General features: G+C 42.8%; 2 protein-coding genes across 9 annotated transcripts in view; one reads left to right on the top strand and one right to left on the bottom strand.

Moving 5' to 3' along the window:
* Positions 1–18,805, top strand: part of LOC105495457 (zinc finger protein 461) — a 38,157-nt gene extending 19,352 nt beyond the window's left edge. The window contains exons 5-6 of one of the 7 annotated variants that reach the window (XM_071086448.1): positions 9,976–10,044; positions 14,465–18,805. In XM_071086448.1, coding sequence (XP_070942549.1) covers positions 9,976–10,044; positions 14,465–15,852 — 1,457 coding nt within the window. In that variant the 3' untranslated portion in view covers positions 15,853–18,805. Of the gene's footprint in view, positions 1–9,975; positions 10,045–10,305; positions 10,557–14,464 lie in introns of those variants that run through there. The other 6 variants (XM_011765057.3, XM_011765053.3, XM_011765051.3 and 3 more) reach the window with 6 other exon arrangements.
* LOC105495639 (zinc finger protein 382) overlaps positions 1–24,449 on the bottom strand; it is a 92,419-nt gene that overhangs the window by 16,784 nt on the left and 51,186 nt on the right. The window contains exon 7 of one of the 2 annotated variants that reach the window (XR_011617472.1): positions 10,548–10,663. The exons of the other annotated variant lie outside the window; for it this stretch is intronic. The gene's annotated coding sequence lies outside the window, so the exon portion shown is untranslated. The remainder of the gene's footprint in view (positions 1–10,547; positions 10,664–24,449) is intronic. 2 annotated transcript variants of the gene reach the window in all.

Raw genomic sequence — 24,449 nt, 5'->3', positions numbered from 1 at the left:
AGAGAGTCTTGATTCTATTTAATCAATTTGAGCAAGTAGTTATCCTGTTAGATTTAGGAAAGATCTGATCTACTTTTGTAGGCTTTAGTTCCAATGCCAGTTTAGTTTTCAGAACCATTACACTGCTATTCTGATCTGCTCCATACGTCTCGTTCTGCTGGGGCCGACAAGCATATGAAGAGATGTTCAAAATCACTAGCCATTAATGAAATGCTAGTCACAGCCACAGTGAGGCTGGGCACAGTAGCTCATGCCTGTAATCCCAGCACTTTGGGAGGCCGAAGCAAGTGGATCTCTGGAGGTCAGGAATTCAAGATCAGCCTAGCCAACATGGTGAAACCCCATCTCTACCAAAAAATACAAAAATTAGCTGGGCATGGTAGCATGTGCCTGTAGTCCCAGGTACTTGGGAAGCTGAGGCACAAGAATCACTTGAACCTGGGAGGCAAAGGTTGCAGTGAGCTGAGATCGCACCACTGTACTCTAGCCTGAGTGACCGTGAGACTGTGTCTGAAAAACAAAAATGAAAACAAAAAATGAAAAAAACCACGCAATGAGATATCACCTCACACTCAATAGGATGCTTAACGTAAAAAAAATACATAACAAATGTTGGCAGGAATGTGGAGATATTGGAACCTTTGTGCACTATTGGTGGGAATGTAAAATGGTACAATGTATTAGATCATTCTTGCATTGCTGTAAAGAAATACCTGAAGGCCGGGTGCAGTGGCTCACGCCTGTAATCCCAGCACTTTGGGAGGCCGAGGCGGGAGGATCACGAGGTCAGAATATCGAGACCACCCTGGCTAACACGGTGAAACCCTGTCTCTACTAAAAATACAAAAAATTAGCCGGGTGTGCTGGCGGGCGCCAGTAGTCCCAGCTACTCGGGAGGCTGTGGCAGGAGAATGGCGTGAACCCAGGAGGCGGAGCTTGCAGTGAGCCGAGATTGCGCCTCTACACTCCAGTCTGGGTGACAGAGCGAGACTCCGTCCCCCCTCCCCCCCCAAAAAAAAACAAAAACAAAGAAATACCTGAGACTGGGTAATTAGAAAAGAGGTTTAATTGGCTTATGGTTCTGCAGGCTTTATAGGAAGCATGGCCCTGCTCAACTTCTAGGGAGGCCTCAAGGAGCTTTCATTCATGGTGGAAGGCAAAGCAGGAGCAGGCACTTTACATGGTGAAAGCAGGAGTAAGAGAGCGAGTGGGGGCACGGGGAGGTGCCACACTCTTCCTTTCTTTCCTTCTTTCTTTCTTTTCTTTTCTTTCTTTTTTTGAAATGGAGTTTTACTCTTGTTGTCCAGGCTGGAAAGCAATGGTGCAATCTCAGCTCACTGCAACCTCCGCCTCTCGGTTTCAAGCGATTCTCCTGCCTCAGCATCCTGAGTAGGTGGGATTACAGGCGCCCGCCACCAAGCCCAGCTAATTATGTATTTTTAGTAGAGATAGGGTTTCACCATGATGGTCAACCTGGTCTTGAACTGCTCACCTCAGGTGATCTGTCCGCCTCGGCCTCCCAGAGTGCTGGGATTACAGGGGTGAGTCACCGCACCCAGCCCACACACTTTCAAGGACCAGATCTAATGAGAACTCACCATCATGACGATAGCACCCAGGGAATGGTGCTGAACCGTTTATGAGAAAACCACTCGCATGATCCAATTACCTCCCACCAGGCCCCACTTCCAACACTGGGGATTACAATTCAACATGTGATTTAGAGGGGATACACATATCCAAGCTGTCTCATACAGCCACTGTGGAAAACAATATGGTAATTTCTCAAAACATTAAAAATAGAATTGCCATATAATCCAGAAATTCTACTTCTAGGTATATATGTAAAATAATTGAAAGTAGGGATGCAAACTGATGGGGTTTTTTGTTTTGTTTTGTTTTGTTTGTTTTTGTTTTTGAGACGGAGTTTCACTCTTGTTGTCCAGGCTGGAGTGCAATGGCGGGATCTCGGCTCACCGCAAGGGCTGCCTCCTGGGTTCAAGCAATTCTCCTGCCTCAGTCTCCCAAGCGACTGGGATTACAGGCAGGCGCCATCACGCCCAGCTAATTTGGTATTTTTAGTAGAGATGCCGTTTCTCCATGTTAGTCAGTCTTGTCTCGAATTTCCGACCTCAGGTGATCCGCCCGCCTCAGCCTCCCAAAGTATTGGGATTACAGTCATGAGCCACTGTGCTCGGCCTTTTTTTTTTTTTTTTTCGTGACAGAGTCTTGCTCTGTCACCTGGTGGAGTGCAGTGGCACGATCTCAGCTCATTGAAACCTCCACCTCCTGGGGTCAAGCGATTCTCCTCCCTCAGCCTCCCGAGTAGCTGGGACTATAGGCACGCAGCACCACGCCCAGCTAATTTTTGTGTTTTTAGTAGACACGGGGTTTCACCATGTTGGCCAGGATGGTCTCCATCTCCTGACCTAGTGATCCGCCCACCTCGGCCTCCCAAAGTGCTGGGATTACAGGAGTGAGCCACCGCGCCCAGCCGCAAACTGATGTTTTTATACCCACGTTCATAACAGCATTATTCAAAATAATCAAAAGGTGGAAGCAACCCAGTGTCCATCAATAGATGAATAGATAAACAAAATGTGGTATATGTATACAATTAAATCTTATTCAGCCTTAGAAAGGAAGGACATTGGGCTGGGCACGGTGGCTCACCCCTGTAATCCCAGCACTTTGAGAGGCCAAGGCGAGTGGATCACCTGAGGTCAGGAATTTAAGATCAGCCTGGCCAACATGGTGAAACCCTGTCTCTACTAAAAATACAAAAATTAGCCAGGCATGGTGGCGAGCGCCTATAGTCCCAGCTACTCATGAGGCTAAGGCAGGAGAATCTCTTGAACCCTGGAGGCGGAGGTTGTAGCAAGCTGAGATCACACCACTGCACTTCAGCCCGAGCCACAGGAGTGAAACTCTGTTTCAAAAAAATAATAAAATATATAAAAAGGAAGGACTCTCTGACACATGCTGTAACTTTGAAGAACCCTAAGGACATTATGCCAAGTAAAATAAGCCAGTCACCAAAAAACAAATATTGTATGATTTAACCTATATGAGGTATTTAGAGTAGTTGGGTTCACAGAAACAGAAAGCAGAATGGTGGTTGCTAGTAGCTGGGGCTAGGAGGGAATGGAGAGTTCATCAGTATAGAGTTTCAGTTTTGCAAGATGCAAAAGTTCTGAAAATTAGTTGCACAACAATATGAATACACATACGACTACTGAAGTATACGCTTAAAAATGGTTAAGGTGGTAAATTCTATTTTATATGTTATTTTACCACAGTTTTTTTTCTAAAAACACTAGAGGTATATTGTAAGACTAGCTGTGTATGGCTTGTATTTAAGCCTACAGAAAGAGTGTACATTGAGAAGAGGGCTGGCTAGAGACATTCCAACATTTAGAGGTCAGGGAAAGGAGGAGGATGTGTTAAAGGGAACTGAAAACAAGTGGTCAGAGAAGTAAGAAGATAACCAGGAGAATATGTTATACAGGAAGCAAAGGGATTGATTAGGTGTGTTGTGATGCTGAAGAGTTAGGTAGAGTAAGAACGGGTGCTTGAGCACTGATTTTGGCAAGGTGATTTTCTTGGTGACCTTAGCTAGAGCTGTTTCAATATAGTTCTAGGAGTTGAAATATGTATGGGAGTGGACTACAGAGAAAATGGCTAATTTATACAGTCATTTGATTTAAGACAAAGGTAAGGAAAGGATGGTCTTTTCAGTAAATGATACTGAGTCAATTGGGTATCTGGAAAAATAGAAAGGTTGATTCTGACCTCACATCAGAATATGTAATCCAGGTGGATTATAGATCTCAATAGGAAAGGTAAAATAGTTAAATTTCTGGCTGCCGCAGTGGCTTATGCCTGTAATCCCAGCACTTTGGGAGGCCGAGGCAGCCAGATCACCTGAGGTCGGGAGTTTGTGACCAGCCTGACCAACATGGAGAAACCCCATCTCTATTAAAAATACAAAATTAGCTGGGTGTGGTGACACATGCCTGTAATCCCAGCTACTTAGGAGGCTGAAACAGGAGAATCGCTTGAACTCAGGAGGCGGAGGTTGCATTGAGCCTAGATTGCACCACTGCACTCCAGCCTGGGCAACAAGAGCAAAACTCTGTCTCAAAAAAAAAACAACAAATTACATTTCTGGAAGACAATATGAGTATATTTTCGTAACCTTGGGATTGGATTACTTAAAATTGAGAATTTTTGTTCCTGCCAGGCACGGTGGCTCACGCCTGTAATCCCAGCACTTTGGGAGGCCGAGGCGGGTGGATCATGAGGTCAGGAGATCGAGACCATCCTGGCTAACACGGTGAAACCCCCCGTCTCTACTAAAAATGCAAAAAATTAGCCAGGCGTGGTGGCGGGCGCCTGTAGTCCCAGCTACTTGGGAGGCTGAGGCAGGAGAATGGCGTGAACCCAGGAGGCGGAGCTTGCAGTAAGCCGAGATCGCGCCACTGCACTCCAGCCTGGGCGACAGAACGAAACTCCGTCTCAAAAAAAAAGAATTTTTGTTCCTTAAAACATATAAATTAACCAGGCATGGTGGTGCACACCTGTAATCCCAGCTACTCAGGAGGCTAAGGCGGGAGAATCACTTGAACCTGGGATGCAGAGGTTGCACTGCACTGAGCTGAGATTGTGCCACTGCACTCCAGCCTGGGTGACAAAGCAAGACTCTGTCTCAAAAAAAAAGAAAAAATATATATACACACACACACGTATATTACACATATATGTATATATTACTAAGAGAATGAAAGTGCCAGTGCCAGTCCTAGAGTGGGTGAAGACATCTGTAATGCATAACTTGGTCATATATAGAACTTAACAAAGTTTCTATAAATCATTAAGAAAAGACAACCCAGGCCGGGCGCGGTGGCTCACGCCTGTAATCCCAGCACTTTGGGAGGCCGAGGCGGGCGGATCACGAGGTCAGGAGATCGAGACCATCCTGGCAAACACGGTGAAACCCTGTCTCTACTAAAAATACAAAAAAAAAAAAATTAGCCGGGCGTGGTGGCGGGCGCCTGTAGTCCCAGCTTCTCGGGAGGCTGAGGCAGGAGAATGGCGTGAACCCGGGAGGTGGCGGAGCTTGCAGTGAGCAGAGATTGCGCCACTGCACTCCAGCCTGGGCAACAGAGCGAGACTCCGTCTCAAAAAAAAAGAAAAAAGAAAGAAAAACAACCCAGAAATCACCCACATGTCCAATTTACTGATGAATGGATAAACAAAATGTGGTATATCCATACAATTCAACCATAAAAAGGAATGAATGCTACTACTTGGCTGAACCTTGAAAACATGCTGAGTGGAAACAGCAAAACCCAAAAGGTCACATATTGTATGATTCCATTTATATAAAATGTCTAGAATAGGCAAAATCACAGAGACCTAAAACAGATTAATAGTTGTCCAGACAGGGGAAAGTGGGAAGTGACTGTGAGTTTTAGGTTTCTTTTTGGAGTGATGCAAACGTTGTGTAATTAGATGATGGTGATGGTTGCACATCATTGAGAATATACTAAAACTTATTGAATTGTGTACATTAAAATGCTTAAAATGGTGAATTTTACGTTACATGAATTTTACATTAAAAATCAGTAAAAATGGACAAAAGGCCTGGATGGCAGTTTATTAAAGATATCCAGTTGGCCAATAAACATAAAAAAGTACTCAGCCTCATTTGTCCTTATGGAAATTGCAAATTATACTACGATGTAAACACACATGCCAGGATGACTAAACATAAAAAGATTGACAATAGCAAGTGTTGATAAGGATGTAAATAATCAGAACTCTCTGACAGCCTGATGGAATTTAAAATTAGAATTTTATTTATTTATTTATTTATTTATTTATTTTTGCTTTTTTGAGACAGATTCTTGCTGTGTCACCTAGGCTGGAGTGCACTGGCACATCTCAGCTCACTGCAACCTCCACCTCCTGGGTTCAAGCAATTCTCCTGCCTCAGCCTCCCAAGTAGCTGGGATTACAGGCACCCACCACCACACCGAGCTAATTTTTGTATTTTTAGTAGAGACGGGGTTTCACCATGTTGGCCAGGCTGGTCTCAAACTCCTGACCTCAAGAGATTTGCCTGTCTCAGCTTCCCAAAGTGCTGAGAATACAAGCATGAATCACCACACCTGGCCTAAATTAGAAAATTGTTGCATAATGTCAACTACAGCTGAAGAAATTTATATCCTATGATGCAGCAATTTCACTCCGATGTGCATACCCAACAGAAAAGAGTAATTATTTCCACTAAAAGAAATGTACAAGAATGTTCATAGCAGCACTAATCATAATAGTCAACTATCGGAAGCAACCAGATTGTCCATCATTAGGTGTATGGAAAAATACATTGTGTTAGAATGGAGTGCTGTATATAGCTATCAGTCTCAAACTTTTTATTCTCAGGATGCCTTTATGCTCTTAAAAATTATTGAGAACCCCAAGAGCTCTTGCATATGTAGATTATATCCTTCAATATTAACTGTATTATAAATTAAATCTAGGAAAAAGGAAATATTCATTTAATTCATTTAAAGAGAATGAACTATATGTTAACATAAATCAGTTATGTTTTCCAAATAAAACAAAAATATTTAGTGTGAAAAGTGGCAATGTTTTTCATTTTTTGCACATTTCTTTAATGCTGGGATTAAAAGAAGATAGGTGGATCTCACATCTGCCTCTGAATTTAATCTATTAAATTAAAACTCACTAGTCTGTCTTGTTCTTTGAATGGTTCTCTTATCTATGGTACCTGTTTTGTAACATGGTTCATTAGTTATTTGGAAAATATTGCTCCAATTAGTTATGCAGATCTTCCAGACTTTGACACATTTTCTTATAAAATAGCCAAAAAATCATACTTGTTAATAACACCACTCATCTAGTCAGAAAAGTCTTTAAGTATTTGGAAGCTGTCAAGCTCACAGGGGCCAATACAAACTTTCCTAAAGTCTAATTTTGGCCTGATGTGGCGGCTCATGCCTGTAATCCCAGCACTTTGGGAGGCAGAGGCGGGCGGATTACCTGAGGTCAGGAGTTCGAGACCAGCCTGGCCAACATGGTGAAACCCCGTTTCCACTAAAAATACAAAAAATTAGCCGGGCGTGGTGGCGCACACCTGTATTCCCAGCTACTCGGGAGGCTGAGGCAGGAGAATCGCTTGAACCCGGGAGGCGGAAGTTGCAGTGAGCTGAGATCATACCATTGCACTCCAGCCTGGGCAGCAAGAGTGAAATTCCGTCTCAAACAACAACAGCGGCAGCAACAACAACAACAACAAAATAGTCAAAATCTTGCTAGGCACGGTGGCTCACGCCTGTAATCCCAGCACTTTGGGAGGTCGAGGCGGGTAGATCACTTCAGGTCAGGAGTTTGAGACCAGCCTGGCCAACATGGTGAAACCCCATCTCTACTAAAAATACAAAAATTAGCCGGGCATGGTGGGGTGTGCCTGTAGTTTCAGCAACTCAGGAGGCTGAGGCAGGAGAATCACTTGAACTCAGGAGGTGGAGGTTGAAGTGAGCTGAGATCATGCCACTGCACTCCAGCCTGGGCGAGAGTGAGACTCCATTTCAAAAAAAAAAAAAAAAAAAAAGGAAAGCACCAAAAATAGCCAAAGTCATAGAAGCAAAGAACAGAATAATGAGATGGGTAGGGGAAATGGGGAGATGTTGGTCGAAAAGTATAAAGCTTCAGTTATGCGGCCAGGCACATACGCCTGTAATCCCAGCACTTTGGGAGGCCGAGGCAGGTGGATCACGAGGTCAGGAGTTCCAGACCAGCCTGGCCAACATAGTGAAACCCCGCCTCTACTAAAAATACAAAAATTAGCCAGGCATGGTGGCTTATGCTTGTAGTCCCAGCTACTCAAGAGGCTGAGGCAGGAAAATCACTTGAACCTGGGCGGCGGAGGTTGTGGTGAGCTGAGTTCGCTCCAGCCTAGTCAACAGAGCGAGACTCCATCTCAAAAATAAATAAATAAATAAATAAATAAAATAAAGCTTCAGTTGTGCAAGATGAGTGGATTCTGAAGATCTGACATAATATATTATGACTCTAGTTGGCAGTACTGTATTGTATACTTGAAATGTGCTGAGGGTACATGTTAAATGTTCTCACCAGAAAAAAAAAAAAAAGAAAACAGTTAACTATATAAGGTGATGAATATGTTAGTTAGCTGACTGTAGTGATTATTTCACAATGTAAATGTATATCAAATTATCAGGTTGTATGCTTTAAATATATAAATTTTAACTGTCAATTTTCCCTCAATAAAGTGGGAAATAAAGTGTTTCTCAAAAAATAATAAAGTGTTTCTCAAAAACAAATATTGAGAAATTTAACTATGATTGCTATCATAAATATTTATTTACATTGGTATTATGTGCTAAGAAATAGAAAAAAGTATTTATTAAATATGTAAACACTTTTAAAATTTTTCTTGTGTTGTAAATACTTTACATGAGATCTACCCTCTTAGTGGATTTTTAGGTGCACAATGCAGTGTTGTCAAGTGTGGGCACAGGGTTGTACAACAGAACTTTTTTGTTGTTGAGATGGGGTCTCTCACTCTTACCCATGCTGGAGTACAGTGGAGTGATCACAGCTCACTGCAGCCTGGACCTCTCAGGCTCAAGCAGTCTTCCCACCTCAGCCTCCCAAGTAGCTGGGACCACAGGTGGTGTACACACCACTACACCCAACGATATTTCTCTTTTTATTTTTTTTAGTAGAGAAAAGGTCTCGCTATGTTGCCCAGGCTGGTCTCAAACTCCTCGACTCAAGTAATCCTCCCATCTCAGCCTCCCAAAGTGCTGGGATTACAGATGTGAGCCACCACACCAGGCCAGATATTTTAATAATAAAAGTAGTCTCAAAAAATAGAGAAACCTGGCCAGGCACGGTGGCTCACACCTCTAATCCCAGCACTTTGGGAGGACGAGGCAGACGAATCACTTGAGGCCAGGAGTTCGAGACCAGCCTGACCAACATGGTGAAACCCCATCTCTACTAGAAATACAAAAAAAATTAGCCGATGTGGCGGCATGTGCCTGTAATCCCAGCTACTTAGGAGGCCGAGGCAGAGAACTGCTTGAACCTGGGAGGCAGAGGCTGCAGTGAGCTGAGACTGTGCCACTGTACTCCAGCCTGGGTGACAGAGCAAGACTCCATCTCAAAACAAACAAACTGGCAAGGCACCGTGGCTTACACCTGTAATCCCAGCCCTTTGGGAGACTGAGGCGGGGGGATCACCTGAGGTCAGGAGTTCAAGACCAGCCTGGCCAACACGGTGAAACCCCATCTCTACTAAAAATACAAAAATTAGCCGGATACGGTGGTTTGCACCTGTAATCCCAGCTACTTGGGAGGCTGAGGCAGGAGAATTGCTTGAATCCAGGAAGTGGAGCTTGCAGTGAGCCAAGATCACACCATTGCACTCCAGCCTGGGGCACAGAGCAAGACTCCATGCCCCTTTCCCACCAAAAAACACATACTCTGTCTCCAAAAACAAAAAACAAAAAAACCCAACATCCATTTTCAAGTATAAGAAATACATATTCTCAGCCAGGCGCGGTGGCTCACACCTGTAATCCCAGCACTCTGGGAGGATTAGGTAGGCGGATCACCTGAGGTCAGGAGTTTGAGACCAGCCTGGCTAACACGGTGAAACCTCATTTCTACTAAAAATACAAAAAATTAGCCAGGCGTGGTGGTGCGTGCCTGTAATCCCAGCTACGCGGGAGGCTGAGGCAGGAGAATTGCTTGAACCTGGCAGGCGGAGGTTGCAGTGAGCCGAGATTGTGTCATTGCACTCCAGCTTGGGGAACAAGAGCAAAACTCTGTCTATTAAAAAAAAAGAAATACATATTCTCTTTTTATTGTATAATAAAATATTATTCTAAAATGAAGTATTCTTTTGTTTCCATGTAGGTACATGGAAAACTTGGGGATTTCACAATAATTTCTTGGACAATAATGAGGCTACAGACATAAAAGCAGGTATAAAATACAGTTTTTAAGAGCACAGTAGAAGTACTGATAACAAAACTAATCTCTGAACGTACATGTTTATTCCCCAAACCTACTATAGAAACTTCTAGAACACACAGAAACACATAATCACGCATTCTGTTAGATTTCAGAATGTGATGTTATCACACTTCTAGTAGTCTCTCAGAAACTCCCCTGTCCAGTGTTAAGAGAATAAGTAAAAAAGACAAATGTCTCAGGATTAGTATGAAAATAGCTTTGACCTTACAGACTTCCTGATAGGGTCTCAGGTACCCTCCATGGTCCTGGGACCACCCATTGCGTACTGCTGCTATATAGTAATGAAAATGAAGAAACTACTACTATATGTAATATTACAAATGAACTTCACACATGGTACTGGACAGAAGGTGCTGGAGGAAAAAAGTACATCCTATATCATTCCATTTATTTGAAATTCAGAAATAGACAAAAACCCACTGCATGGTGTAAGAAGGCAGGATACTGCTTACCTTTCGTGGGTAAGGTAAGCCTGGGAAGGGCCTTGAGGGCTCTGGGTTCCTGGTAATGTTCTGTTTCTTGGTTAAGTGGTGGTTTCACAGGTATGTTCACTTAGTAAAAACGTCTTCTGTAAGGAAGTGATGTAGAAAAGTGTGTGTTTGTGCTTATATCTGTGCTTAATAAGTATGTGTGTGAGTGTAGTGGTTGTTTTAAATATGTCTGCTGGCTGGGCACGGTGGCTCATGCCTTTAATCCCAGCACTTTGGGAAGCCAAGGCGGGTGGATCGCCTGAGGTTGGGAGTTCAAGACCAGCCTGGCCAGCATGGTGGTGGTGGGCACCTGTAATCCCAACTACTTGGGAAGCCAAGGCAGGAGAATCGCTTGAACCCAGGAGGCAGAGGTTGCAGTGAGCCGAGATCGCGCCATTGCACTCCAGCCTGGGCTACAGAACAAGACTCTGTGCCCCTCCCCCACCAAAAAACACACACACACACCATGTCTGCCATTTCTGTGACAGTCGTCGAACACCCCCACCAAAAAAAAAAATGGAGTCTAACTTCCTGCTTTGAAAATGGGACAGCCCTAAGTGACTTGTTTCCAACAAATAGAAATACTTTGTGATTTCTGAGGCTAGGTCATAAAAGTAGACAGCTTGTGCCTGGCATATGCTCACATACCCTCCCTCCCTCCCTGCATTTCCCATATGCTTTTGGAGTCTTGAGTTGCAGGTAAGAGGGCATCTGTTACCTTGAAACAGCTATGCTGGGCATACCATGTAGAGAGACCACATAAGGATAGAAAGCCCCAGGCATCACAGCTGGTACAGTCCCAAGCTTTACATATTTCCTCAGGTCTGGTACCAGACATGTGAGTGGGGAAGCTATTGGAATGATCCAGCCTGACCAATGTGTGACTGTCACTGGAGAAACACCAAGTAAGGAATGCCTGGTTGAGCTCAGTTAATCCTCAGGACTGAAAGACAATAATGATAAATGGGTCTGGTGTGGTGGCTCGTGCCTATAATCTCAGCACTTTGAGAGGCTGAGGCAGGAGAATCACTTGAAACCAGGGGTTCAAGACCGGCCTGGGCAACAAAGTGAGATCTTTTCGCTACAAAAAAAAAAAAAAAAAAAGATTTAAAAATTAGCAGGGCATAGTGGCACACCCCTATAGTCTCAGCTTCTCCAAACGCTGAGTGCGGTAGGAGGAATTCTTGAGCTCAGGAGGTCGGGCCTGCAGTGAGCTGTGATTGCACCACTGCACCCACTCTCACCTGGGTAACAAAGCATGACTTGGTTTTCACTAATAATTACAACAGCAGTAGTAACAGTAATAATAAATGGCTTACTGTTTTAAGCCACTCAGTTGGAGTGGCTTGTTATAGATAAGCAAGTACATGGTTTATTTACGTATGTGTTTATTTTTTTTTTTTGAGACGGAGTCTTGCTCTGTCACCCGGGCTGGAGTGCAGTGGCCGGATCTCAGCTCACTGCAAGCTCCGCCTCCCAGGTTTACGCCATTCTCCTGCCTCAGCCTCCCGTGTAGCTGGGACTACAGGCACCCGCCACCTCGCCCAGCTAATTTTTTGTATTTTTTAGTAGAGACGGGGTTTCACCGTGTTAGCCAGGATAGTCTCTATCTTCTGACCTCGTGATCCGCCCGTCTCAGCCTCCCAAAGTGCTGGGATTAGTTAAAAAGTAAAAAAGTTAAAAAGTTAAAAACAAAATTTTTAAGAACAGAAAAAGCACTTAGAATAAGGATAGAAAGGCCGGGCGCGGTGGCTCAAGCCTGTAATCCCAGCACTTTGGGAGGCCGAGGCGGGCGGATCACAAGGTCAGGAGATCGAGACCACAGTGAAACCCCGTCTCTACTAAAAATACAAAAAATTAGCCGGGCGTGGTGGCGGGCGCCTGTAGTCCTAGCTACTCAGGAGGCTGAGGCAGGAGAATGGCGTGAACCCAGGAGGCGGAGCTTGCAGTGAGCCGAGATCGCGCCACTGCACTCCAGCCTGGGCAACAGCGTGAGACTCCGTCTCAAAAAAAAAAAAAAAAAAAAAAAAGAATAAGGATAGAAAACAGTTTTGACATCTGTACAGTGTGGTTGAGCCACCGCACCCGGCCACGTATGTGTTTATATATAAAATCAGTGCAGTAGATGTAGGAGTGAATAGAAACATGGAGAGATGTTCAGTATTTATTACAAATTTAAGGGCATTAAATGATTATGATTGTCAACTGTTATCTTTGTATTGTTTCTCTTCATCTTAATTCCTTTTCCTTAATAATTTAATTCATTTATTCAGCAACTGATTGTTGAATACTTATTATATTGTAAAGGTTGGTTTTATAGTGATTTCTCTCTCCTTGAGTAGCTTTATGGGTAAAAAAAAAATACACACACACACACACACATATATATATATATATATATTTTTTTTTTTTTTTTTTTTTTTTTTGAGACAGAGTCTCACTCTGTTGCCCAGGTTAGAGTGCAGTGGATGATCTTGGCTCACTGCAACCTCCACCTCCCGGTTCAAGGAATTCTCTTGCATCAGCCTCCCCAGTAGCTGGGATTACAGGCACGTGCCACCACGCCCAGCTAATTTTTGTATTTTTAGTAGAGACAGGGTTTCACCATGTTGGCCAGGCTGGTCTCGAATGCCAGACCTCAAGTGATCTACCTGCCTAGGCGTTACAAAGTTCTGGGATTACAGGTATGAGCCACCATGCCTGGCCAAATATTAAAAAGATGAATAATAAATGAATATGTAATTCCAGTAGTACTTCAGGAAGGACTCCATTAGGTAATATTATCGGGGATACACTTTTGAGGAAGTGACTTTTACTCTGAGACTTGGATGAAATGAAGCCCGCTTTACAAAATATCTAGGCAAAAAGATTCTTAGCACATGGAAGAGGCTATGAAGCTCTAACATAGGAACAGCTTTGGCATGTCCTAGTTGTTGACAGATTAATTTCGTTATAGCCTAATGAATAAAAAGGAATTGAACTCAAAGTGAGATTATATTGGTTAGCAGAAGCCTTGTATTCTTATGACAAGGAGCTGAAGTTTTAAAATTTCCGTGGGAAGCTGTTTTTGTATGTATGTAGATTAAGCTGCTTGTGACAGAGACCCAGAACAATTGTGATTGAAACCATATAGATGTTTAAATTAATTTTCTTTTTTTTGATACAACCCAGGCATAGAAATTTAATTTTCTCTTGCATTAAAATCCAAGCTGGAAAGGTACCTACTCTGCAAAACCATTATGTGACAGACATGACAACAAATCAATATTGCCATCAGCTTTGTTGAGGAAGAGGGAAAACAAGCAATATAGGGCTTGGGCCACCTGACTCTTAAGGAAAGAACTCAGATGGTATTACATAATATTTCTGTATTTCTTTAGGCAGAACCCAAGTTGCATGGCATTCCCAGCTGTAAAGGAGCTTGGGAAATGCAGAGTTCATATTGGCAGCTTTATTCTCAAATAAAAAGCCGTGGGTTCAATTGATATTTTTTAAAAAGGAAAATAGATATTTGACAACAGCTGACAATCTGCCACATAAACCTTTGGCCTAATAGTGTTAAGCATATGGACTTGGACTCAGTTGACCTCATTCTAAGACTAACTCTCTTAAATTCTGATTGAGTTGATTTAGAATGTTTCCTAAACATCCATAATTGCAACAAACTCTCAAGGTAATTCAGAGGCGGATCAAAATTTCAGCACCATTGAACTATTTCCCTAATTAACTCCTTCATTTGAGTGCTCTCATTTCCCTGTGCTCCTTTACCCACGTAAGAGTTCTCCAAGCCTTTTATTTCTTATGTGAATTATTTGTAGTTATCTCTCATTGCTACCATAGATATTTTATTTCTCTTATAGTACAAAATCAGGAGTTAAAATGTATTTCTTATCTTTCAGACTTGGCATCCAGAGATGAGCCCCAGAAGTTACCTCCAAAAAGTGATATTTATGAAACAGAATTATTCCAGTGGGTTAACATGGAGGAATTTAAAAGCCATAGTCCTGAGAGATCAATTTTCAGAGATATCTGGGAAGGCAACTGTCATTTTGAGCAACATCAGGGACAAGAGGAGGGTTATTTTAGACAACTTATGATTAACCATGAAAACATGCCCATTTTTAGCCAACATACTTTACTCACTCAAGAATTTTATGATAGAGAGAAAATCTCTGAATGTAAAAAGTGTAGAAAAATCTTCAGTTACCATTTATATTTTAGTCACCACAAAACTCATTCTAAAGAACTTTCCGAATGTAAAGAATGCACGGAAATTGTTAATACACCATGCGTTTTTAAACAACAGACAATTCAAAATGGTGACAAATGCAATGAGTGTAAAGAATGTTGGAAGGCCTTTGTTCATTGCTCACAACTTAAACAACATCTAAGAATTCATAATGGTGAAAAACGCTATGAATGTAACGAATGTGGGAAGGCCTTTAATTATGGCTCAGAACTTACTCTACATCAAAGAATTCACACTGGTGAGAAACCTTATGAATGTAAAGAATGTGGGAAGGCCTTTAGACAGCGATCACAGCTTACTCAACATCAGAGACTTCATACTGGTGAAAAACCCTATGAATGTAAGCAATGTGGGAAAGCTTTTATTCGTGGCTTTCAACTTACTGAACATCTGCGACTCCATACTGGTGAGAAACCTTATGAATGTAAAGAATGTGGAAAGACTTTTAGGCATCGCTCACATCTTACTATACATCAGAGAATTCATACTGGTGAGAAACCCTATGAATGTCGGGAATGTGGGAAGGCCTTTAGCTATCACTCAAGCTTCTCGCACCATCAGAAAATTCATTCTGGCAAGAAACCTTATGAATGTCATGAATGTGGGAAGGCGTTTTGTGATGGCTTACAACTAACCCTACATCAGAGGATTCATACTGGTGAGAAACCCTATGAGTGTAAAGAATGTGGGAAGACTTTCAGACAGTGTTCACACCTCAAAAGACATCAGAGAATTCATACTGGTGAGAAACCTCATGAATGCGTGATATGTGGTAAGGCCTTTAGACTTCATTCACACCTTATTCAACATCAAAGAATTCATACTGGTGAGAAACCCTATGAATGTAAGGAATGTGGGAAAGCCTTTAGCTATCATTCAAGCTTCTCGCACCATCAGAGAATTCATTCTGGAAAGAAACCTTATCAATGTGGGAAGGCGTTTAATCATGGATTACAACTTAACTTACGTCAGACTCTTCATACTGGTGAGAAGCCAGTCAGGTTTCCTCTCCTCCCTCCCCATCCTAGTCTAGCATGAAATTTGTTGATGGAAATATACATTGTCTTTGTTTTATTTAAGGAAAATGTTGGTAAGCCACCATGTTTCATTAGTATTGATTTATTTAGGTAATCCTTGAAAGTCAAATGTTTTTAAGTGAGAAAATGGAAAACTAATTAAAGTGTAAATTTTGCTTTCATTTTAATGCTGTTTCTGAGTTACTGTATTAACCGTTATTGAGAATAAATTTTCTAAAATTACATGTTTCACTGAAACCAGTGAAATATAGCATAAATAAAATGAAAACAATTTCCTCTCCTCCCACAAATCTCTGCGATAACCAGTATGTGTATTTCTTCTTCCTTTATGCTCAAACAGCCTGTACACAGAAAGTGTTTGTTGCATGTGTTTGGAGGAGATTTTACCCCCTATACGGACATTTGACAGCATCTTGTCCTTTTCTCAATAATCATGAATACTTTTCCAGGTCAGTACATAAAGATGTAACCCATTCTTTGTAAGGTTCAGAATATTTCTAGAATGGAATGTGTCTGTATTTTGAGCCATTACCTACTACAGACATTCAAGTTGTTTCTAATGTTCACCTGGAACTCTAGTTTTACCTTCTTTTGTTTCTGTTGTGCAGATTCCCAACAGTGGGATTAAAGAGTATCTGGCGTATGTATTTTGGCATCACATTTATTTTTTAAAACCTTCTAAATTTTTTGTTTAATAGAAGCACACATTATAAAATTCAAAAATTACCAAAAATGTGAAAATTAATTCTCCCCTAACATCCAGTTCTGTAGCCACTCACCTTCTCTCCACAGGTGCAACAACTGCTAGCAGTTTCTTTTTATTCTAACAGGAATATTTCATGTAAATTTCATAAATTTTTGGACAAAAGTAGGTTATTCATAATACGTGATTTATTACACATTCTCATCGTAAGTCCACATTTGGCCCACTTCATTTTTTTTTTTTTTTTGAGACACGCCCAGGCTGGAGTCCAGTGGCCCAATCTTGGCTCACTGCAACCTCCACCTCTGAGTTTCAAAATTCTCCTGCCTCAGCCTCCCAAGTAGCTGGGACTACAGGTGTGTGCAGCCATGCCCAGCTACTTTTTGTATTTTTGGTACAGACAGTTTTTCACCATGTTGACCAGGCTGGTCTTGAACTCTTGACCTCAGGTGATCCAGCCACCTCAGCTTCCCAAAGTGCTTGGATTACAGGCGTAACCTACTTCACCCAGCCCACTTCATTTTTTAATATATTCCAGGAATTTAAAAACTTTGTGTTAACCATCAATTTACTGCCTCTCGGCTCCGAATCCTTCATTGCCTGCTCTACAGTATTGGAACTGGGTTCTGCGAACATTTCTCCTTTGTCACCTGGCATGATGTTCATTTCTGCCAGTAGAGTGCGGGGAGGACACTAGAGGAGGAGGTTGTTTCTCTTCTTAGTTTTGTTTCACTCTTGTCAGCCTCCTGTAGGGCTTGCAGCAGTAGCCCTTGGCTCCTGTAGTGTGTGACACCCAGCAGGACCAGCCTCTAACACGCACTTGGGTGGCTTCACAGCAAGTAATAAGAGGTAGTGGCATCTCTCTGAAGATGGCTTTTGCCGTCTACCAAGTGGTTGCCTTCCAGGCTACTCCTACATCTCTGCCATTCTGAACCATGTCTCTGCCCTTTCTAAGAAGGCCTGGATTTTGGCCTGTGGGAGAGTGGGCTAGTTTGGGTTGGGTATCTCAGTCCACACTTTCTAGGGTCAGTCACTGCTACCACTTTCTTTTGTATTCCATGAATATTCCAGGTAAAATTTTTAAATCCTTTGGACAGAAAGAAACCAGTGACTTCATTCATACTGTATTGTAGGGTGGATTTATGTATATTTATATTTCAGAGATTAATTTTTTACTTCCTGAATCCAAGAATTCACATCCTTCATTGATTCTCAAAAATTCTCAACTATTTCTACTTAAAATATTCCTTTCCCTCATTCTCTGCCCACTTCTCCCTTCTCTGTCTATCCTCTGAATTATATGTTGACCTTTTCTTCCTGTCTTTTTAGAAGGTCTTTTGCTTATTTGTCCAACAATACTGTCAAGAACAGAATTCCTTGTGTGTACATTTTTTAACATTACATATTTTGTATCATGCTATGCAATCCAAAATTTGTTTCATTCAGTCAATAAGTTCATGAAATTTAGTCTCTTTTTGTGATTGACAGAGGTTAAGGAGGGAGTGAGGTCAAGGGGGATGTGGATGTGGCTATAAAAATGCAACATGAGGCCGGGTGCAGTGGCTCACGCCTGTAATCCCAACACTTTGGGAGGCTGAGGCAGGCAGATCATGAGGTCAGGAGATTGACACCATCCTGCCTAACATGGTGAAACCCCGTCTCTACTAAAAATACAAAAAAAAAAAAAAAAAAATTAGGGCCGGGCGCAGTGGCTCACGCCTGTAATCCCAGCACTTTGGGAGGCCGAGGCGGGCGGACCACAAGGTCAGGAGATCGAGACCACGGTGAAACCCCGTCTCTACTAAAAATACAAAAAATTAGCCGGGCGCGGTTGTGGGCGCCTGTAGTCCCAGCTACTCGGGAGGCTGAGGCAGAAGAATGGCGTGAACCCGGGAGGCGGAGCTTGCAGTGAGCCGAGATCGCGCCACTGCACTCCAGCCTGGGCGACAGAGCGAGACTCCGTCTCAAAAAAAAAAAAAAAAAAAAAAAAAGAAAGAAAGAAAAGAAAAGAAAAGAAAAAAAGAAACATTTTTATTTTTTAAGGTCACAAAGAAATTCTTCTACATTTTTGTCTATTGACTTTGTAGTTGTACCTTACACAATTAGGTCTTTAAAAACTATTCCAGAGTAAAATTTTGTATTTACAAAAAAAACGATTCTCCCATAATTGTCTCTTGCAGCCCTTCTCTGTGAGATGGTATTTTTTCCTGCCTCTGGATGAAATGTCTGGCAAGTGTCATTATAGTCAAAAATCCAGGGAGGCCGAGGTGGACGGATCATGAGGTCAGGAGATCGAGACTATCCTGGCTAACACAGTGAAACCCCATCTCTAATAAAAAAAAATACAAAAAATTAGCTGGGCGCAGTGGCAGGCACCTGTAGCCCCAGCTACTTGGGAGGCTGAGGCAGGAGAATGGCGTGAACCCGGGAGGCGGAGCTTGCAGTGAGCTGAGATGGCGCCACTGCACTCCAGTCCGGGTGACAGAGGGAGACTCCATCTCAAAAAAAAAAAAAAAAAATTGCAACATGAGGAATCCTGTGGTAATGGAAATGTTCTGTGTCTTGATTCAATGTCAACATCATGCTTGTGATGTACAGTTTTTCAAGATAATTAGTATGGGGAAAACTTGGTCAAGGGTACATGGGATCTTTTTGTATTATTATTGCAGTTGCATATACTCTAAAATTGTTTCAAAATAAAAACCTTGATTTTTTGAGGTTTAGGAAAGATCGTTTCAGACAAATATGTGAATCTGAATTATCAATGTACTGTAATGTAGAACATGGGACTTTATTATGTTTCCCATTGCTATTCTGAATGACTAGTGGTTAGGTTGTCTTTTATTTTAAAAAATGAGACATTCGGCCGGGCGCGGTGGCTCAAGCCTGTAATCCCAGCACTTTGGGAGGCCGAGACGGGCGGATCATGAGGTCAGGAGATCGAAATCATCCTGGCTAACATGGTGAAACTCCGTCTCTACTAAAAAATACGAAAAACTAGCCGGGTGAGGTGGCGGGTGCCTGTAGTCCCAGCTACTTGGGAGGCTGAGGCGGGTGCCTGTAGTTCCAGCTACTTGGGAGGCTGAGGCAGGACAATGGCATAAACCCGGGAGGCGAACCTTGCAGTGAGCCGAGATTGTGCTACTGCACTCCAGGCTGGGTGACAGAGAGAGACTCTGTCTCAAAAAAAAAAAAAAAAAAAAAAAAAGAGACATTCATAGGCTGGTTTTTTTTTTTTTTTTTTTTTTTTTGAGACAGGGTCTTGCTTTGTTGCCCAGGCTGGAGTGCAGTGGCACAATTATAGCTCACTGCAGCCTCATTTGTGTTTACTTGACTAATTTAGATTTTTCTATGTTTATACTTTCTCATTTATATACATTAAAATACTGATCTTTTTTTCTTTTTTCTTTTTTTTTTGAGATGGAGTCTCACTCTGTCACCGAGGCTGGAGTGCAGTGGCACCGTGTCAGCTCACTACAACCTCCGTCTCCTGGGTTCAAGCAATTCTGCCTCAGCCTCCCGAGTAGCTGGGATTACAGGCACCCACCACCATGCCTGGCTACTTTTTATATTTTTAGTAGAGACAGGGTTTCACTATGTTGCCCAGGCTGGTCTCGTACTCCTGACCTCAGATGATCCACCCGCCTCAGCCTCCCAAATTGCTGGGATTACAGGCATGAGCCACCACACCCAGCCAATGATCTGTTCTTAAAAAGACAAAATATTGGCTAGGCGCAGTGGCTCATGCCTGTAATCCCAGCACTTTGGGAGGCCAAGGTGGGTGGATCATGAGGTCAGCAGACCATCCTGGCTAACACGGTGAAACCCTGTCTTTACTAAAAACATAAAAAATCGACCGGGCACGGTGGCTCACTCCTGTAATCCCAGCACTTTGGGAGGCCAAGGCAGGTGGATCACCTGAGGATGGGAGTTCAAGACCAGCCTGACCAACATGGAGAAACCCCGTCTCTACTAAAAAAAAAAAAAAATACAAAATTAGCCAGGCATGGTGGCGCATGCCTGTAATCCCAGCTACTCGGGAGGCTGAGGCAGGAGAATCGCTTGAACCCAGGAGGCGGAGGTTGTGGTGAGCTGAGATCGTGCCCTTGCACTCCAGCCTGGGCAAAAAGAGCAAAACTCCATTTCAAAAAAATAAAAAATAAAAAAAATTAGCCAGGTATGGTGGTGGGTGCCTGTAGTCCCAGCTACTCAGGAGGCTGAGGCAGAAGAATGGCGTGAACCCGGGAGGTGGAGCTTGCAGTAAGCCAAGATCGCACCACTGCACTCCAGCCTGGGTGACAGAGTGAGACTCCATCTCCAAAAAAAAAAAAGAAAAAGATAAAATATTAATGACAGAAATTAGATACACACATGCATTAACCCATTCCATGTGGAAATCAACAATAAACATGGTATATTCCTTCTTTTGCTGTGTTTTTTCTTTAGAGATGGAGTCTTGCTCTGTTGCCCAGGCTAGAGTGCTGTGGCACGATCGTGGCTCATTGCAAACTCTGCTTCCTGGGTTCAAGCCATTTTCCTGCCTCAGCCTCCCGACTACCTGGGATTACAGGTGCCCACCACCATGCCTGGCTAATTTTTTGTATTTTTAGTAGAGACGGGGTTTCACTATGTCAGCCAGGCTGGTCTCGAACTCCTGACCTCAGGTGATCCACCTGCCTTGTCCTCCCAAAATGCTGGGATTACAGCTGTGAGCTACCATGCCCGGCCAATAAGCTATATTTATTCTTATTTGATGTGGATGAAAATTGTCAAAACACAACCAATGGGTAATGTCAACATGCATTCTAACATGCAATTTATTGGATTTAGCCAATAGAATGTGGGTGGAAGTCATTTTTGGTAGAACTGTTGGGAAAAGGGCTTGTGGGGTGCCTGTATAAACTGGCCATAAAAATATGGGACAATAAGTTGTGGAAAGCCGCAAGAGGCCTCTGAGGAAGAAAGCCTTCTATTTGCCATCACGTTCCCATGACCAGAGCGTGACCTGCTCTCTTATCTATAAACACTGTGCTCAAGGAGAAAGACACTCCTTTGAAGCACTGGAATGTGGCCAGATATGCCGGCTCCTAGTTAGGCCCACTCCCCACAGTTGCTCTCTGATAAGTAAAAGAATAAATTAGTAGTTAAGTTTATGCTGCTTCAGCACAAAGGAAATTTACCTAAACCACCATTGCCCCCCTTTCACTGTTTCACCCTTGAACATCTGCTTCTTAGATCTAAGTGACTGTGCTCAATAAATAGTGTAGAGACCAGAGCTTGGTACCTTTGCAGCCTCTGATTTGCTCTGGCCCTCTGGCTCCCAACTTTATGAACTCTTAACCTGTCTCTTCTCATTCCTTTGTCGCCACTGGACTTCGGGTACCCTATGGGTGGTGTTGAGGCTGGTCCCCCACAGAACTTTACATGTGCTTTCATGTTATGACTTAGTTTTTGCTATTGGCCATGAGAAGAACATGCCACATGTAGCCATTTGCTCATCCATGAAAACCTTCCAAGAATAGTGGCACTGCTTCACTTCCACCTTCTAAATGTCATGCACATTTCACCAACATGGTGAAACCCCATCTCTACTAAAAATACAAAAATTATCCAGGTGCGGTGGCAGGCCCCTATAATCTCAGCTACTCAGGAGGCTGAGGCAGGAGAACTGCTTGATCCCAGAGGGCAGAGGTTGCAGTGAGCTGAGATCGCGCCATTTCACTCTAGCCCGGGTGAAAGAGCGAAACTCCATCGCAAAAACTAAGGCCAGGCGTGGTGGCCCATGCCTGTAATCCCAGCACTTTGGGAGGCCAGAGCAGGTGATCACCTGAGGTCAGGAGTTGGAGACCAGCCTGGCCAACATGGTGAAACCCCCTCTCTACTAAAAATACAAAAATTAGCCTGGCGTGGTGGCACGCACCTGTAATCCCAGCTACTCAGGAGGCTGAGGCACGAGAATCACTTGAATCCAGGAGGCAGAGGTTGCAGTGAGCCGAGATTGCACTCCAGCTTGGGCAACAGAGCAAGACTCTGTCTCAAAAAAATGAATAGAAATTTTAAAATGACCATTATAAAAAAGACAAACAATAACAGATCTTGGTGAGGGCAGAGAGAGGGGAACACTTTAGTACACTGCTAGTGGGAATGTAAATTAGTATAACCACTATAGAAAAAATTATAGACTTTTCTCAAGAAACTAAATATAGATAATCCACATAATCCAGAAATCTCACTGTGGGGCACATATCCAGAATGAAGGAAATCAGTATATCAAAGAGCTATCTGCACACCCATGTTTACTGCAGCACTATTAACAATGGCCAAAATACGGTATCAACCTAAGTCTCCATCAATGCATAATGGATTTATACACAATGGAATACTATTCAGCCATAAACAGAATGAACTACTACCATTTGCAGCAACATGGGTGGAAGTGGAGGTTAATTATGTTAAGGGAAATAAGCCAGGAACAGAAATACAAACTTGGCATGTTCTCATGCATAAGTGGGAGCTAAAAGAGTTGATCTCATGGAGATGAGAGTAGAATGATGGTTACCAGAGGTCAGGAAGTGAGGGGTCAGGGGTGAAGAGAGGTTAGTTAATGGATATAAAAATATGGTTAGATAGGGCTGGGTGCGGTGCCTCATGCCTGTAATCCCAGCACCTTGGGAGGCCGAGGCGGGTGGATCACGAGGTCAAGAGATCAAGACCGTCCTGGCCAACATGGCGAAACCCCGTCTCTACTAAAACTACAAAACTAAGCTGGGCATGGTGGCTCGCGTCTGTAGTCCCAGCTACTCGGGAGGCTGAGGCAGGAGAATGGCGTAAACCCGGGAGGCGGAGCTTACAGTGAGCTGAGATCTGGCCACTGCACTCCAGCCTGGGTGACAGAGTGAGACTCCGTCTCGAAAACAAAAAAAAAGAATACTGCTGAGAACCAAGGGATAGCAGAATTGGCCCCATTTAGTATTATTCCCAATGATTGCATATGCCCAGATGACTATGTATTGACTGGTTTGTCAGCCATTGTTAGATGTGTTGGAGACGCCCAACAGAACACACACCCTGAGTTCCATCTTCCATAGGTGTGCCACCCCTAGATATAAAGCCTGCCACTCCAGTGGGGGGCTGATCATCTGGATGGAGTTTAAAATATGGGCTAAGTGCAGTGTGTTCCTTGTGTTGTGAGTTGACCTGCGGAACAATGATGAGACCATGTAGCAAGGCCTGTGTGTGTGTAGACTGACTACTACTGGATATATAATTCAGAAGCCAGTCAAAGATATCTTTGGAGACACAAATCAGGAGGTACTGCTGCTAATGAAGCAGAGCTAGGGATTTTTATTTTAAAAAGTTACAGACAGTACAATTAACTTTTTTATGCTTCTATTTTTTACACATGCACAGATTTTTGTTATCTATGACCACAAGCAGGATACAAAACAATTCCAACACCTCAAAGAATTCCCTCGTGCACCCCCTGTGTATTCAGACCCCACCCCACCCCAGACACTCAGCAACCTTTGATTTGTTTTCTGTTGTTATATTTTCACCTTTTCCAACATGTCATATAAATGGAATCATACAGTATGTAACTTTTTGGGACTGGGTTCTTTCCCTTAGCATAATGTATTCGACGTTCATCTATATTGTTGCATGTTTCAGTAGCTCATTATTGTTATTGTTGAGTAGAATTCCATCCTGTGAATGTACCACAGTGTATCCATTTACACACTGAAGAACATTTGCTTGTCTCTAGTTTTTAATTTTTTTTAATTATAAATGATACTCACAAACACTCATGTACAGGTTTCTGTGTGCACATAATTTTTCATTTCTCCAGGATAAATACTTATAAGTGGGATTGCTGGGTCATATTGGATGTGTAACTT

Source organism: Macaca nemestrina, chromosome 20 (genome assembly GCF_043159975.1).
Source record: "Macaca nemestrina isolate mMacNem1 chromosome 20, mMacNem.hap1, whole genome shotgun sequence".
Lineage (NCBI taxonomy): Eukaryota > Metazoa > Chordata > Mammalia > Primates > Cercopithecidae > Macaca > Macaca nemestrina.
This window is presented reverse-complemented; position numbering and strand designations above follow the sequence as displayed.